Source organism: Oenanthe melanoleuca, chromosome 8, assembly GCF_029582105.1.
Source record: "Oenanthe melanoleuca isolate GR-GAL-2019-014 chromosome 8, OMel1.0, whole genome shotgun sequence".
Lineage (NCBI taxonomy): Eukaryota > Metazoa > Chordata > Aves > Passeriformes > Muscicapidae > Oenanthe > Oenanthe melanoleuca.
Window position 1 is genome coordinate 10,553,043 of NC_079342.1, and position 14,879 is coordinate 10,567,921.

The window sequence follows — 14,879 nt, forward strand, 5'->3', positions numbered from 1 at the left end:
TGGATAGCTGGTATGTCTACCACAACAAAGGAAAACAATTAAAAATTACAAATACAATAAAGGTGAAAAAAGATTAACATTATCCTCAAAGCACAAAGATTAAGGAATCACTCAAAAGAGTCACATACTAATATTGTGTTAATATTATTCGGGCCCTTCTAAAATCAACAGTTAAAAGAAGTGGCTGGGAGACAAAGGAGAGAGAGGCCAGGATCACAGAATATTCTGAGCTGGAAGGGACCCACGAGGATTATCGAGTCCAGCTCTCAGGTTAGTGGCTTGTACTTTATTAGCACCACGCTGGAGCCAACTGAGCCAATCTCAGGGCTAATTTAGAGCAGATTAATGCCTCTATAATCCCATTGCTCTAAGTATGTGTCTTCAAGAACTGAGCTCATGTACTTGGTTAAGCCTAAACCAGATGGCATCACCTGGCTGATTCCAGGGCACTGCAGATTTTCAAAGCTGAACACAAGACAATTGGCTCATTGAGCAACTCGGCATTTGTTGCATGTGCATTCACTGTATTATTACAGAATTCCTAATCATAGCATTAAGAGACATGAAAAGCCTAGATATACTTTATCTTTAGATTTTTTATTATTATTATTATTTCAGAGGCACTTAATGTCTTACATTTACATAGCGCCATTCCCCCTCCAAAACACTTTACAGTATTTACACACAGGAATGTTTCCCACCGTTGAAATGCAGCCATCTGACTATTTCCAGTACCATCTTCAAAGCACCAACAATTTGAGAATGAAAGTATTCATCAGTATGTTGTCTATTGAGATAGTTCAGAATTCCATTTCATGAACTTCCAACTTGTGCTATTAAAGAAACATAACTAAAATCACAGTGCAATTCTGCAACAGAACTGAGACTTCGATCATTTTCATTAGATTTTTTACAATCTCTCAAGATCAAGTCTATCTCAAACACTTTAATATAAGGCCTTTTAAGAATAAAGTTCTAAAATATCATTCTTTTTAATATTTTGTTTACAAGCCTCCCTTACAATCAAGCTCAAAATAATATTTTTCTTTCCTTCCAGTATATTTAGAAACACCAAGTCCTGGGCCTAAGGAGATACCAGCATCCTCAGTTTCAACAAACTTCATGGCACCTAAAGGCAAACCTATTCCTCCTTGGTTTGGGAGATGGATTTTTTGTTTGCTTGTTAGTTTTAAAAATAAATACAAGATTACACAAAATTCTGTTACAACCAGTAAACTTGTAAAGTACAATTGGGATTGGCTGCTGGGGGAAATGTAAGTGTGCTGTGTATGGTTTTGCTTGTTAGCATTAAAAATATATTAAAGTATTCCAAGTTCACTACTCCACTGCAAAAGACTGCCCTAATCACAAAGATCATAGCAACTTTCTCAGTTTAGAGATTACATTTTTCTTTGTCTCTCTAAAAGGCTACTAAAACATCCCTTTCCAAGAGAAGAAGTTGTATTTGTGCTGAGAAAAAAAACCCAAACAAACAAACCAATCAAAAAAACCTCCCCACACAACAACCTATGTGGCATCCCTATTTCCATGGTTACACTTTGAAAAAGACTACAACCTCACAAACAGCATGCTGCTACCTGCTACCTTATGGCTGATGTGAGAATCTGAATGAACAGAGAGATTAGTGAAATCAGGCATCTATCTGCCTTCCTGTAAAACAAGCACAAAAATTTTTCTGGTACCTTATTCTCTTGAATATGCTATACTTCAGAGAGAAGCTTTTATGATCTTCATTGATGCATTAGACTCTGATTCTACTGTGGTCACTGGATTCTTTTACCAGGATAAAAGAAAAAATATTAACAGGTAGCAATTTCAACATGAAAGAAAATTACTAATTAAACTGGGTCAAAATTAACAAACAGCAGTGCATCCAAGTACATATTCATTTTATAAAAAGTAGGGGCTTTTTAAAATCTAAACCCTTGATAAAAGATGCACAAAGTACAGATGTACTGCATATTTTATGCATGCCTTCATGTAGTGCATTCCTATATTATATCTTACATGGAACACTAAAAAAAACTACTAGACCTTCACTGTACAACAGGTATTGTAATTTTTTTTTTTGTTTTAAAGCCTAAACAGCAATTCAGTTTGAATTACACCCTCCTATTCCCTGATCACAAAAAACACCCTGCTGCATTTATATTTGTCAAAAACAAACAACAACCACAGTAATCATTTGTATGGAAAAAACAATTACAGTAAACTATTGTAAGAGTTTGGTTCCTTTGAGGAGATTTGGAAGCTGGAACAAGAAAACCAGCAAGGACTGGAGATACTTAAAAAACACAGAGAATCACTGGTAAATAATTTGTATCAGAAATCAAGAAACATCATGACAATAAGAGAATAAACATGAAGAATTAAAGCATTGTTTCAGGCTTCACAGCCTAGGAGACCAGAGAGTACCATCATCACTTGCTTTCAAATTCAGACCTGAACGTCAGCTAAAATTATAAAATCTTCAGATTTTTTTGAAGAAGGAGAAAAGAAGTTGGAAAAAGTAACTGCTGTATTGCAGGTCTGAACACAGGACAACTGTCTGCTATTTCACAGATTAACATTTTTGAGCCCATTATAACCTCAACTGATTTGAGGAATTACTGGACCCACATTCTTCTTTGTTTCTTCATTTGTTCAGAGCTAAAAACATTCACAAGCTTGGTTGATACAATGATCATCACTTTTCTTTCCCTCCCATTTTTTCTTGTGGGTTGGTCCTTTCCTCCTTCAACCTCCTCTCAACTCTTCATCACCACAATATTTCTCTGGCAGGAAAAGGACAGTTGGGCTGGAGGATGAAGCTTTTGCTAAATTGGGAGGGAATGGGAGCTGAGCTGCAGAGAGAACTGCATGGACAGACAGATGTTAAAGATGAATCCAAATCCCAGAAAAGAACAATCTTTTTTTTTAAAAAGCCAGAAGGAACTAGTTTTGTCTTTTCGTTTCAGCTCATCCTTTTTCAGCAAGGGCACATTGGCTACATCACAATGCTTGGACAAGGAAAAGGCTCTTTCATTTACCAGGGCACAGATCTGAAGATGGGACAATGTCCTGCACCGTGCAAGATCTCTCTGAAACATGCATAGAACAGAGCAAAAATCCAAGACTGCTGTGCAGGAACAAGAGAGGTAGCAACCCTAATTTTAACAGGGCTTTTCACTGAAGGGAAAGAAGGTCTACAAAAGTCAAATCAGCCGATTTCAAATGGTTTGCATCCCAGGATGAATCAGGTTACACTAATTTAAGCCCAATTTAATTTAGGCAGGTTTTTAAACCACAAGAATAAGGACATTCTTAGTACGTATCAATAATTAAACCAACATATACACAATTAGCAATATCCTACATAATAGTAAGTGCTTAACAAGCTGAGTAATTTTATGTTACATTGTCTGACATTCTACACACTCCTGTAATCATCCATCTCTAGCAGTTCAGTTCATGACTTTAAGATCCAAATTCAACTGTGTCTTCGGTTATTTTCTTGAACTCATAATTTCCTCGGCCATCCATATGCAAGTAGAACTGAAAAAAACCAACACATGTTATTAACCACCTAAAAATTACCAGCTCTATAAAGACCTAAATAAATTCTATTTTTAAGTACTTTTAAAAAATCTTTAAAAAACATTTAAAAAGTTTCAGCAAAACCTTAAACTCAGAGGGTACGCTGATCTCACCTCACACATCATTAAATTCACCTGCCTCTGTAAAAATGTTAAAACTATACTTTTGCATATCATACCTCAGTCTGCTAACAGCCACATCTAACTTAACACTGTTCTCTTGGGTTTTGTGTCTATATACTCAGGACACAGTTTTGTCCCTGTGTATTAATTCAGTATTTTTATCCACATGTACAGTCTGTCTGCATAAAAAGAACAGGAAAATCTTAGTTTGCAATAAAAAGGTCCACGTCTTAGAGACCTTTTATTCAAAGCATAAATGTATTAGATGTAATGAAAGCATAAAAAAATCCATGCTGCTTACTAGTTGCTTAATTCTAGTTCAAGGATTTTTTTGCTAAGAAAGAAGACTTAAGCATCTAGCAAGCCTCTCATATTTTATAGACACATATAAAATTTTTGGATCGCATTCTTTCATAACTAAAAGCATTAGAATATTTCAAAGAGTAAAATGGGATTATAAAAAGTAAAACCTTACAAAAACCCAAACAGATCATGACCCATTAGAATGTAAAACGGTAACACCTCAAATCACCAAGTCAATTTCACACAGTCAGCCAACAAAAGCCACAAATATTCTTAATAAAGCAAAGATTACATACATCATGATGTTTCCAGAGTGACTTCCTGTGGGAAACAGTGAAGAGAGTGATGCCAACCTATATGACAAAATACCCACAAAACAGTTAATTCTTCTCATGGCTTACTTATTTTTCAGTATTATATCAGATGAAGGTCTTAAATTCATAACCACAAACTTTCAGACAATTATTAACACTATACATATACACCTTTTATTACAAGATTTTGCAGGGGGAGAACAAAATGCAATCAGGAAAGATTTATCATTTTTAATTGATTTCACTATTCTTTTGCTCCTAAAGATTTGTCAAACATAGAATTAACTGAGTAAAAGAGGCAAGGCAGGAGGCAGGTAAAACAATAAAGCTGTTGAATAAAGGAATTCTAACAACAAAAAAAATCCCAAACCCACAAAAGCTATAATGAATTACAAACTTAGAGTGACAATTTGAAGTGAATAACCTTCCTTTGTTTCCTTTCAGCTCAGTCAACTATTCATCCCCAACAGAAGCAGCAAGGACAAAATGACTCTGATGATAAAGCAAGGTAACATTTTTTCCTTCTGCAAGGACAGCCTAAACAGGAACTCTATTTTTCACTAACACGCATTAACCACTTGGCAAGCACAAATGAATATTCAAGTTAACAGAATAAGAAGTATATGTAAAGTAGACTTTAAAAATTGTCAGGGTACTGATAACAATGTGGTAAAATCAGTTCATGAAATAATGCTCCTTCTGCAGAGTCCCCACCTGATGTCCATTCTCTACAACACAGGGCTCCTTTCCTTTCAAACACAGTATTCAGTGGATGCACAGCTTTGCTCCACTATCATCCTGGAATACTGCTAGTCAATAACTAATGTAATTTCAAGCCCTTTCTTTTGCAGACTAGGGTGTGAAATTGAATCTTATTGATTCCACATGGCACTACAGAGAATCTGAAATGCTGAGTTTAAGAGGACAGGGAAACACAAAGCTATACTTAGCATCATCATATTTTCCTAGAGTGCTTGGCTTTTTGAATCTTAAAACAGATGGAAATGTCAACTTCCAGCTTTTCACTTCTGTTGTTCTGCCAAAAAATGCCTTTTGAACAAGAAAACATTCTACAATTTTAGATTATTTGGTCCTAACCTGACATTCTAAGATTCTAACTGGAAAAGTAAGGTTGCTTAGCATTTAGTAAGAGTTCTCTTTATATCACAGAGGCTACATGTACACCTAAATTATCCTAGGAGTACAAAATTATTACTGAATTCTAGTGTGCATAAAGTTGTATGCCCCTCTAAGATTTTTTCAAGATTTTTTTTTCATTTTTAGTCTGCACTAGGCCTAAGGAAGTGTGAACCCTGTAACATTTTAGGTTTCTTGTTAATACACAGAGAAGTAACCCCAGAAACAAAGAGCTCACCTTTCGGCAGTGGCTGTAAATGTAGCCCTCTACATCCACACTAACAGCACTGGTGCACTCATCCAGAATTGCAAACTGGGGCTTATGATAGAACAGCCTTGCCATCTGGAATGAAAGCCAAAAAAAAAAAGATACTGTGGATACAGAACTACCAGCAATGGTGCAGTGTTAGAAGTTAAACTAAGAATTAGTGTTCAAAAATCTGCTATGGAAAGGGAATTAAGTTAGTACCCACTGAAACATGAAAATCCAAAAGTTGCACATTACCTTACACTTTTTTTATTCAAGACAAATATTTTAGAAATCCTGTTTATACAATGAAAGCACAAGACATGGTGAAAGGATGTTTAAAAGCCAGTATTTCACTTTAAATTTTGACTAAAAACCCCACTATTTTCAGTTGTTTTCTCAGTATTTAGGTATTTCATATTTTGGGGTTTTTTTCTAAGTCAAATACTAATATTTAATAAATAAAAATAGCTTATAGTTCAGATTTTTTTTTTTTTTTACTTATGTTCTGCATTTGCTAAGCATTTATACTTTTGAGACATACTGCCATTCTCTGTTTTTCTCCCCCGCTGAGTACATCCATCCAGTCCTGAACACTATCCCAGCCTCCTTCACGTTCCAGGATTTGACCCAGCTGGACATTATCCAAGTACTCCTTCAGCACCTTTTATGGAAACAGGAATGACAAACAAATCTAACAAATCTTGCAAGAACTTAATAGACAAGTGGTTGAAAAAAGCTATAAGGGATTATACCACAACATTATTAACCCTGATAAATATTAAAATCCTATTAAATGCAGTGCTTCTCATAGCAGTTTCAGTATTTTTGCATTGGAAGCATTACTCATCCTGAGCAAGACAAAGGGCTAATGAACTAATTATCATTACCTGGTCAGAAATCCCTTTGTTTTTCTGATCTTCCAAAGTATCTGGATATATAACTTGATCTCTGAGCGTTCCAAGAGTCATGTATGGTCTCTAAGATACAATTAGACCCAAAAAGGTATGTCAAATATTTCCAAATATAATCAAAGTACAAAGAAAGAGAACATCATTGTCAGGTAAAGTACTTGGTCTCACCTGGGGAACATAGAACAACTTTCCTCTTACAGGTTTTGTTAAACGCCCACCAAACAAAGGCCACAACTGCAAAACAAAAAAGATCAAAATTTGACAAGAAAGTCCTATTAGAACCATGCTTTGCATTCTCCCCTGTTTGTTTTATAATGTTCCTTACCTCACCAAGAACACGGAACAGGGAGCTCTTCCCACAGCCATTTGGCCCACAGATCAGCACATTTGCACCAGATCGAACCTACAATTGCAAAGCCAGCACATAAAATGGTAGTGAGGAAGTATTGCTGAAATAGAATCAGTAAGGCAACCTGGTATCATCATATGATCATATACAACTTTCTGACATTAGAGTGGCAATTTCCAGCAAAAATCAGATTTTTCCCCAACTAGTTTAGCACCAACTGCAGCTGGAAGAAAATGCACTTGTAATAATAAAAATTTTTTTCAGGTAAAATAGCTTATTGCCTTTTTTTTAAAACTAATATGACGATTTGTTTGCACTTTTCTTTTAAATACTATAACCTTTGAAGACATCATCTTCCCTGAAAAATTTTATACTAATGATATATGATACCATATATCATAGTTCCTATGATACTAAAAAACTTACCTCAAAGTTAAGGTCTTGAATCAAAACATCTCCATTAGGTGTCACCAATGGAACATGATCAAACCTGAATGTAGAGCAAAGTTAAAAAAGAAAAAAACAACAGTTGGCTAAAAGAAGTGAATACTCCATGTTTACTTGAGAGATTTAAGGCACTGGGAAACACGTCAGCAGTATTTCATTCACTCTCCCAATTTCCAAATATTAACAGCAAAGGAAGTTCTTGAACCAAAAAGGTACCCTAGCTTTTAAACATCTACATCTATAGGGTTTGTTTTATGCCCTGTAATTTTTTTTTTAATCCTTCTAAGCCTTCGGTCTCCAAAATATCCTGAGGATATAAACCTATTTAGGGAAGCATGGCATTTTAAACCTAGTAGTGAAGTGTATCTCACTAATCCTACAACATGCAGTGAATGACTTCTCTGCTCACCTCCCTCTTGCCTTTTTTTGAAATGAATAAAAATAGCTCTTTTAAGCTATTTTAAAAATAAATTTTTAAAATGAATAAAAATCATCTCTTTTCCCCCTTCCTTCCTCTATTTCTTCTCTACTTCCCTATCTGCTTTCCACACTGTCCAGATTGAGATTATTTGATCTTTTAGCTGGTGTATTTTATGCCTTTAAGTAGCAATACTAAGTCAGTTCCTCAGACTGCAAAGAATGAATTGATCACAAGTACATCAATGAAGTCTCTAAGCATGTAGAATTACAAGCAAGTACTTTGAAAATGAATACAGACTTGCCCCTGATTATTACAGCTGAATTATATCACAAATAAAATCCACAATTAACATACTTCTAAGAGGAAACAAGATGGTCTGAGATGTCATATTCTAAAGGACAGTAGGAGTGTTACCAAAAAGCCCAAGTCCAGAGAGGAGATTACATCTTCTGCTAATATGACAGGATAAGGATTGGCTTACAGAACAGAAATGCTGAGTGGGTGTGAGGTGAAGTTACTAGTTAATAAACTAAAGCACAACAGGGACTACAAATTGTAATAACAATTCAGACCTCCATTAATGGTTGTAGAAAGAAAGACTTATAAAAAAGTCTACATTAAAGATATTGAACTACTGAACTTGTAGAAACTTCGCAAACATACTTGATAAGGTTATCACTGTTGATAATTTCTCCAGACCCAGGTATCAAAGACAAAGGTTGCTTTTTCTCTCCATCTTAAATAAAGAAAAAATTATTAGTGATTGAAATGCTACACAGAGATGCACATATTGCATATTATATTACATTTACCTTTTTCTTGTGATATCATAGTACGCTGATATTTGCCACTGTTCAAGTCCTTCAGAACCTGCATTAATTCCGTGATTCGAGCTGTGAAACTTAAAAAAGGGGGAAAAAAAATGTTAGTTCTATTGAGTAGTCTGTCAAACTGCTAAAATGACAAAGTCATTCAACCCAGAACAGAAGCAGAGTGTTTACATTTCAGAGTTGCATCAGGCTGTCTAATATGCACCATATTTACAATTTCCTCTTCCTTTCTCTGTAATAGCCAAATTTTACTTCTTACAATGTAAAAAAGTTTTATAACTTTTTTTTTTTAGGTAAATAATCAATACATAATTGATTTAAGAGCATTTGACAAGGCTTCAACTAAACATTCAAAATGCATGCTAGTACTATGCAGATGTGAAATTTCCAGAAGACATAATCATTATATGTTCAGATGTGTTTTCAGAATAAATTGTTTTTAATTGCTGAATTTTTGGCGCACTGCAAGGAACAAAGCACATAAGCCTATTTTAATTCTAAAATTAGTTTCTGAAATTGAGATGAGAAAGATTCTTACTATTAAGCTTACCCAGCCAATCTTGTCATTTCACGGCCTGCTAGGACTATTCTGCCCAAAGCTTGAGACATTCTCAGTAACATTCTTCCACTTTGGTAGTAATCCTAGAGTAGAAGAAAGTTTCTTTACATGGACTAACAAAATTTAAGATCTAGAGGTTGTTTTAATTCTGGTCTATTTACCTCCAAGAGTTCTGCATGAGTGCTATTCTGATGACGAGGATCAGACAGGTTCAAAAATGGACGACTAACAACCAGGTAGCCAACCACAGTGGCAAGGTCTGCAGTTTAAGAATAAATATTAATCTACACATTAATTGAAACAGTAAGAAAAAAGGCATTTCTTATGTAAAAAGTTTGTTTTGTCATTTATAGAAATCCATTAGCACTTGACACACACTTACATTTGGCAATGATAGTGTCAATGAAACCCATAGAGAACCGGAACAGGATGAAATTATGCAAGTGCTCCACCTGGTAAGTTACAGAAGAAAGAAGTTCAAACTCTACCAGTACCTGTTTTACTATCTTTAATTAGACACTTGGTTCCAAACTATTATTTTTCAGTACCTCAGATACATTAACATGCCTCTAAGTGTGGTAAGCACTGCACAAGAGTCCCTGCTGGCAAAGACTTGCATTTGTGATCAAAACACATAAAACTAAATAGTGAGAACAATAATTGTGGTGGGTGACAAGGCAGCAAGCGGCAAGAAAAAGGCCATTCTAACAGAAACTTCTGTACTGCTTATAGCCTACCAGCTAATTTTTTAATCTAATGAACATAGCAGCAAAAACACCAAGCCAGTGTAAGTCAGTTTATATGAACACATGACAAGAATCATCACTATAGAATTAAGTTTTATGTAAAATGTTTTAAGAGACAAAGGACGCTTACCAGCTTACGGAAAGTCTTGTGAATAGTCTGCTTTTCTCTTAAGTTTCCATTGTAAAAAGCAATTTCCTCACTAAAAAGAAATAAACAAAAATAATGCAACTCGATTCTGTTAAAGACAGTCTTTGACAAAAGTCAGCCATAAAATACGGAAATACAGCACTTCCAGTTACTTTATGAAATAAGGGTTTGTACTCTTTCACAGCAGTAGAACACAGAATTATTATACCCCACTTAGCCTTGACTATGGAATACAATGCACATACAAATTACTTTACAGTATATAAAGATGCAAACTCTTGGCTCAGACCTGATAGCATCACACTTCCCCAGTATATTTTAACACACAATTTCCATTTACCCCACAGCATTGTCACTTATATCTTAGCATCCAAGCAAGTGTATACCTGTTTGTAATGAGCCGTGAGTTGACATATCTGTACTCCCCTTCATATTTCTGTTCTATAATAGTCATCTTGCCAATTGGTCTCCTTAAACGTGTAAGGAAAAACCCTGAAATAATCAAGTATGCCATCATGCTGGCTGGACCCTGTGAATATCAAAACAGAATAAAAGCTTAGGTGGTCTCAAATGACAGTGTCTGTATCCAAAATGCCCAGAATGCACTAATCCCTTAGTTCTCACCTCCTATGTGCCTATGTTGGCAATTCAATTACATTTGCAATTCCCATCATGTCACCTTCTTTAGTGTTGTAGATACTATTTTACTAATTCTCTGTCCCCAGATGTCCTTCCTACCTCAGCTTTCTATTCAAGGTTTTTGTCACCACCCAGTGTGACCTGTCCCCTACTGTCCTAGCTTATTTCATTAATCATTTACAGGTACCCTTTTACTTCTCCCTCCTTTCCACCTACTTCTTTTTCTTTACATTTGCTGAACTGCCACACAGCAGTCAATATTTCAATACTACTGTCCACTTTTATCTATACATATTTTCTGGGTCTCTTAAGCAGTCCTGGATCCTAAGGTTCCATAGAAGGACAGGTGATTAAATACCACTGAAATGTGGAATGGCATAAATTGCACATAGCTACTACAGAGAGCAGAACAAAGACATCAGAGATTGATAAAGTTACCAAGGTTTAGTTAAGCCTCACTGCAAGTCTGTCTCAACAAAATTCACACCACGTGACCCACAGCTACTGCTTTTCAACTCCTGAATATTTTTGATAATGCATCATTTCACTAATCTGAAGTATTAATTCTGCAATTACTCAGCTTATCAAGTCTTACAGCTCAATGCAAGAAATGGTTTCCTTTCATAGAGGCTGCACAGAAAGAGAAAACTTATTTTCACCCTTAAATGAAATCCATGTAAGACATAAGGAGTTAAAAGGATATTGTAATAGATAGGATTTCCAAATAAGTACTAGAAGAAAATAAAGAACTTTCTTGGTCATTTAAATTGTTGATCAAATGCCTGAAAATAGTAGTTTTTATTTTACTTGCCTCAAAACAGAGGGCGCTAAAGCACATAAAACATTAAGAGTAAATGCATCTTTTCAGTACAACCCTTCAAATTCAAACCACAAACACCACCTAGAGTTTTCCTCAGATTCCAGATAGGTGAAGGCTATAACCAAAGAAGGGCAAATGTGCTTATAATTCTAAAAAACCCACTCAATTTACCTGTGCTCCTATTGCACTTGTTAGCTTGAAGATGTACAAAACTATGTCCAAGAAGGGCTGAAAGAGAAGCATAGGAAAAAAGCCTTAGAACACAAACACAAAACTAATTTAAAACATTTATCACCCCAAGAACAGTTACAGCTCTGTACTAAAAAACTAGCTAGCCTATTGCACAAACTAAAAGCTAAGACAAAAGGAATCTCAGCCACATGACTTTTTCTGAAAACACCGGCTCAAGAATGATCTTCAGATAAATAAAAAAACATAAAAAGAGTACTTTGCTATTTTAGGTCTGTAATGACACACTGCTCAATAATCAAAGGTGGACTAGAACCCATAATAATTTAATTGAAGTAATTATGAGAAATACTGAATGAAAAGATAATGCCATATATTTCGCTACATACTGACAGGAGGAACATTCCAAAGTTCTATAACCTCCCTCACTAAAACAGCTGAACTACAGGTTTTGCAGTCAGACATTTTTGAACAAAGAAATAAACTTTTGAAAGTTTATTTCTACTCAGCTTGTATGAAACACATAGCATCAAAAAATCTAGCCTAAAATGTTAATGGTATTCTCATTCACTACCTGATCACCTTAAAATTCACACTAGAAAGAGGGAAAAGCTTATTCAAACACACCTCCCTACACAAAATAATATGTGTGTGTAACTGAGAGCTAGCCATTGCTTTTCTTCTGAAAACTATCTACCTGGGAGAGCAAAGTCATCACTGTTTGTCTGCAAAAGAATGCCATATATTCTTTAAAAGAAAATTTAATACTAATTATAACAACTTGCAACAGTGCTTTGGCATGAAAGCCACAATGAATGTGAAACAATATAGCATTATAAATAATTCTTTTAGTACCATACTCCAAGCAATCCACATACAAATGCACATCATCATAATGATCCCTCACCCTCATCCTAAATGTCTACAGCTACTACTCAAAGATCTCTCTTAAAAGACTTACCTTGCTAAGGTTTGAGTACAGGTCCACTACACTATTACAGAATTTTTCCACATCCTGTGTAAGGAGTTGATCTGGATTAGCTATTCTGTTGTCCAGGTTTCCCATTTTGTAGTATGTATAAGTTCTGAAACAAAACAATTGCTAAGTGGCAGAAAAAAAATCATTACCTGGGATCTGAAATAACTGGTACGCCCTTGCTTAATACAACTGAGATGCTAAGTAGTGTAAACATTAAATTACTGTAAGGAGTCAGCATAACTTGTGCTTCTACCTGACTAAATCCACATTAAATGCTGCAGGATTGTTTAGGCATTTAGGCTCCAGGTTGTCTGAGCTGAAGCTCATGCTGCTATTGAATTTAGAAAACCCTCACACACTTTGCTACAGCACATCTGACAACCAAAATTCAGTGCAGAAGGATAGAAGGAGCTACTCAAGCTCATGCATCCACCTTCAATTCAGCCTTCACCATATGAAGGCACCTGAAGTATTTTGGAATCTGACCATTCATGGAGGCAGTAGAGTGCATTTTTCCCCCAGTTGAGCCAACTTTACTGTCTTTGTATCTATGGCATATACGACCTGGATAAGCCACTCACCCTCAACAACTCAATTCTTACTATGAACTTACAGTGATTTGAATCAACTTTTAAAAACTGTAGACAAGTAGACTGTAGACTTACTTAAGATATTCTTCATAGAGGTATCTGGTAAGTCTTACTCGGAAGCAGAGCTTCAGTTCATTTAGGCCATACTTCAGGAAGTTATTCACTAAAGAGATCTAAAATAAGAGACAATAATGTTTAACTAACAAGATCAAATATATTTAGATCAATTTGCAGCATAAATTGTATGAACACTTTAAAACAGATCAATTCTCCCCTTAAAGTTAATAATGCCAAAACACACCTAAGACCAACTAGACAGTGTCTACAGGATCACTGCTTAGGTTTCTGTCTCCAGGTCCCAGTGGATCTCACCACTTAAGATAAAGTAAATTCATATTGCACATTTTTCAGCTCTCCTGATAAACTCTAGAAAAGAGTCACCATTTGACAACCATTGCCTGAAATCTGTCAACTAGTTTTAAAACTTATTGTAAACCAGATAGCAACAATTATTTCTATCTGGTGCAGATCAGAGATGTCAACAAGCTGAAAGAAAGTTAAAGTGTGGAAGAAAGCATAACAAATCTGTGAAAAATGTTAAGAAATATAAAAATTAAAGCCTGAAAAAAAAATTTGCATCTTTAATGGTGCCAAAAGAATCCCAAACCTATAGTCAAAATTGCCATCAACAAAACTAACCTGAAAACCTGAACATATTTGTTAAAAAAATAGTTGCTACCAATAAGGAAATATGCTGATAAAGTCTCCCACACACTGGAGCCAGAAAATTAAATGTGTCTTCATACAGACCTGTATGTAAAACAATTAATTTCCATAGGTTTTAAGACAGTCCTTTGAGATATTTTCCTCAAAATCTTAATTTACATTTAAAATATGTTCTACTAATAGGTCAGCATAAGAAAAGCACTTACAGCAGGCATGGCAGCAATGAAGTTGAACAAGTATTTCTTGAAATCTTTTCTGCTGCGGCCAATGATAGCACTGTAAATGACCATCAGCTAAGAGTCAGTTACAAGAGAAACAACAAAGTATAAACTTGCATGTCTTAAGTGAATAAACTCTCAGGGGATCACACAGAGAAAAAAACATCATCATGGAAACCTGTGGCATCAGCTGTAGGATTCAGTCTGACACCCTGGAGTAAGCTCAGTGCCAAGTGGCAGACTGAGCAGTCCTCTGCTGTCTGCTCCTCTGTAACTGCCCACATTAAGGGCTCAGAAATTCATGGGCACAGAATACCAGTTCTTTTACTTCTCTGCTTTCACAGATTCTCACAAGAGAAACAAGGAAGTCCTTCCATTCTATAAAGCACCAAATGTCTCTCCTCAAACACAGTATCATTTTGAATTCACAGTTCAAGACACATTCTCATTTGCTTCAATTAGCAACAAGACCAGCAAGAATAATCAGAAATCTAAAAACCATTTTCTAACATTAGGACTGAAAGCATTGTTTTTATCAATCTAAAGAGCAAACAGCTCAGTGGGAAGAAATAAAAGTCCTAATA

At 35.4% G+C, this 14,879-nt stretch overlaps 1 protein-coding gene across 4 annotated transcripts in view; it reads right to left on the bottom strand.

Annotated features, from left to right (window-relative positions):
* Positions 1 to 576: 576 nt before the first annotated feature.
* The window catches only part of ABCD3 (ATP binding cassette subfamily D member 3), a 28,048-nt gene continuing 13,745 nt past the window's right edge, over positions 577 to 14,879 (bottom strand). For all 4 annotated transcript variants that reach the window (XM_056497659.1, XM_056497660.1, XM_056497661.1 and 1 more), the window contains exons 5-23: positions 14,284 to 14,353; positions 13,427 to 13,524; positions 12,744 to 12,867; positions 11,765 to 11,821; positions 10,521 to 10,663; positions 10,117 to 10,186; positions 9,623 to 9,692; positions 9,402 to 9,499; positions 9,232 to 9,323; positions 8,664 to 8,752; positions 8,515 to 8,587; positions 7,410 to 7,473; positions 6,960 to 7,037; positions 6,803 to 6,868; positions 6,611 to 6,700; positions 6,265 to 6,384; positions 5,712 to 5,816; positions 4,319 to 4,375; positions 577 to 3,555 (exon numbers count right to left, since the gene is read on the bottom strand). In XM_056497659.1, coding sequence (XP_056353634.1) covers positions 3,478 to 3,555; positions 4,319 to 4,375; positions 5,712 to 5,816; positions 6,265 to 6,384; positions 6,611 to 6,700; positions 6,803 to 6,868; positions 6,960 to 7,037; positions 7,410 to 7,473; positions 8,515 to 8,587; positions 8,664 to 8,752; positions 9,232 to 9,323; positions 9,402 to 9,499; positions 9,623 to 9,692; positions 10,117 to 10,186; positions 10,521 to 10,663; positions 11,765 to 11,821; positions 12,744 to 12,867; positions 13,427 to 13,524; positions 14,284 to 14,353 — 1,642 coding nt within the window. In that variant the 3' untranslated portion in view covers positions 577 to 3,477. The remainder of the gene's footprint in view (positions 3,556 to 4,318; positions 4,376 to 5,711; positions 5,817 to 6,264; positions 6,385 to 6,610; positions 6,701 to 6,802; positions 6,869 to 6,959; positions 7,038 to 7,409; positions 7,474 to 8,514; positions 8,588 to 8,663; positions 8,753 to 9,231; positions 9,324 to 9,401; positions 9,500 to 9,622; positions 9,693 to 10,116; positions 10,187 to 10,520; positions 10,664 to 11,764; positions 11,822 to 12,743; positions 12,868 to 13,426; positions 13,525 to 14,283; positions 14,354 to 14,879) is intronic.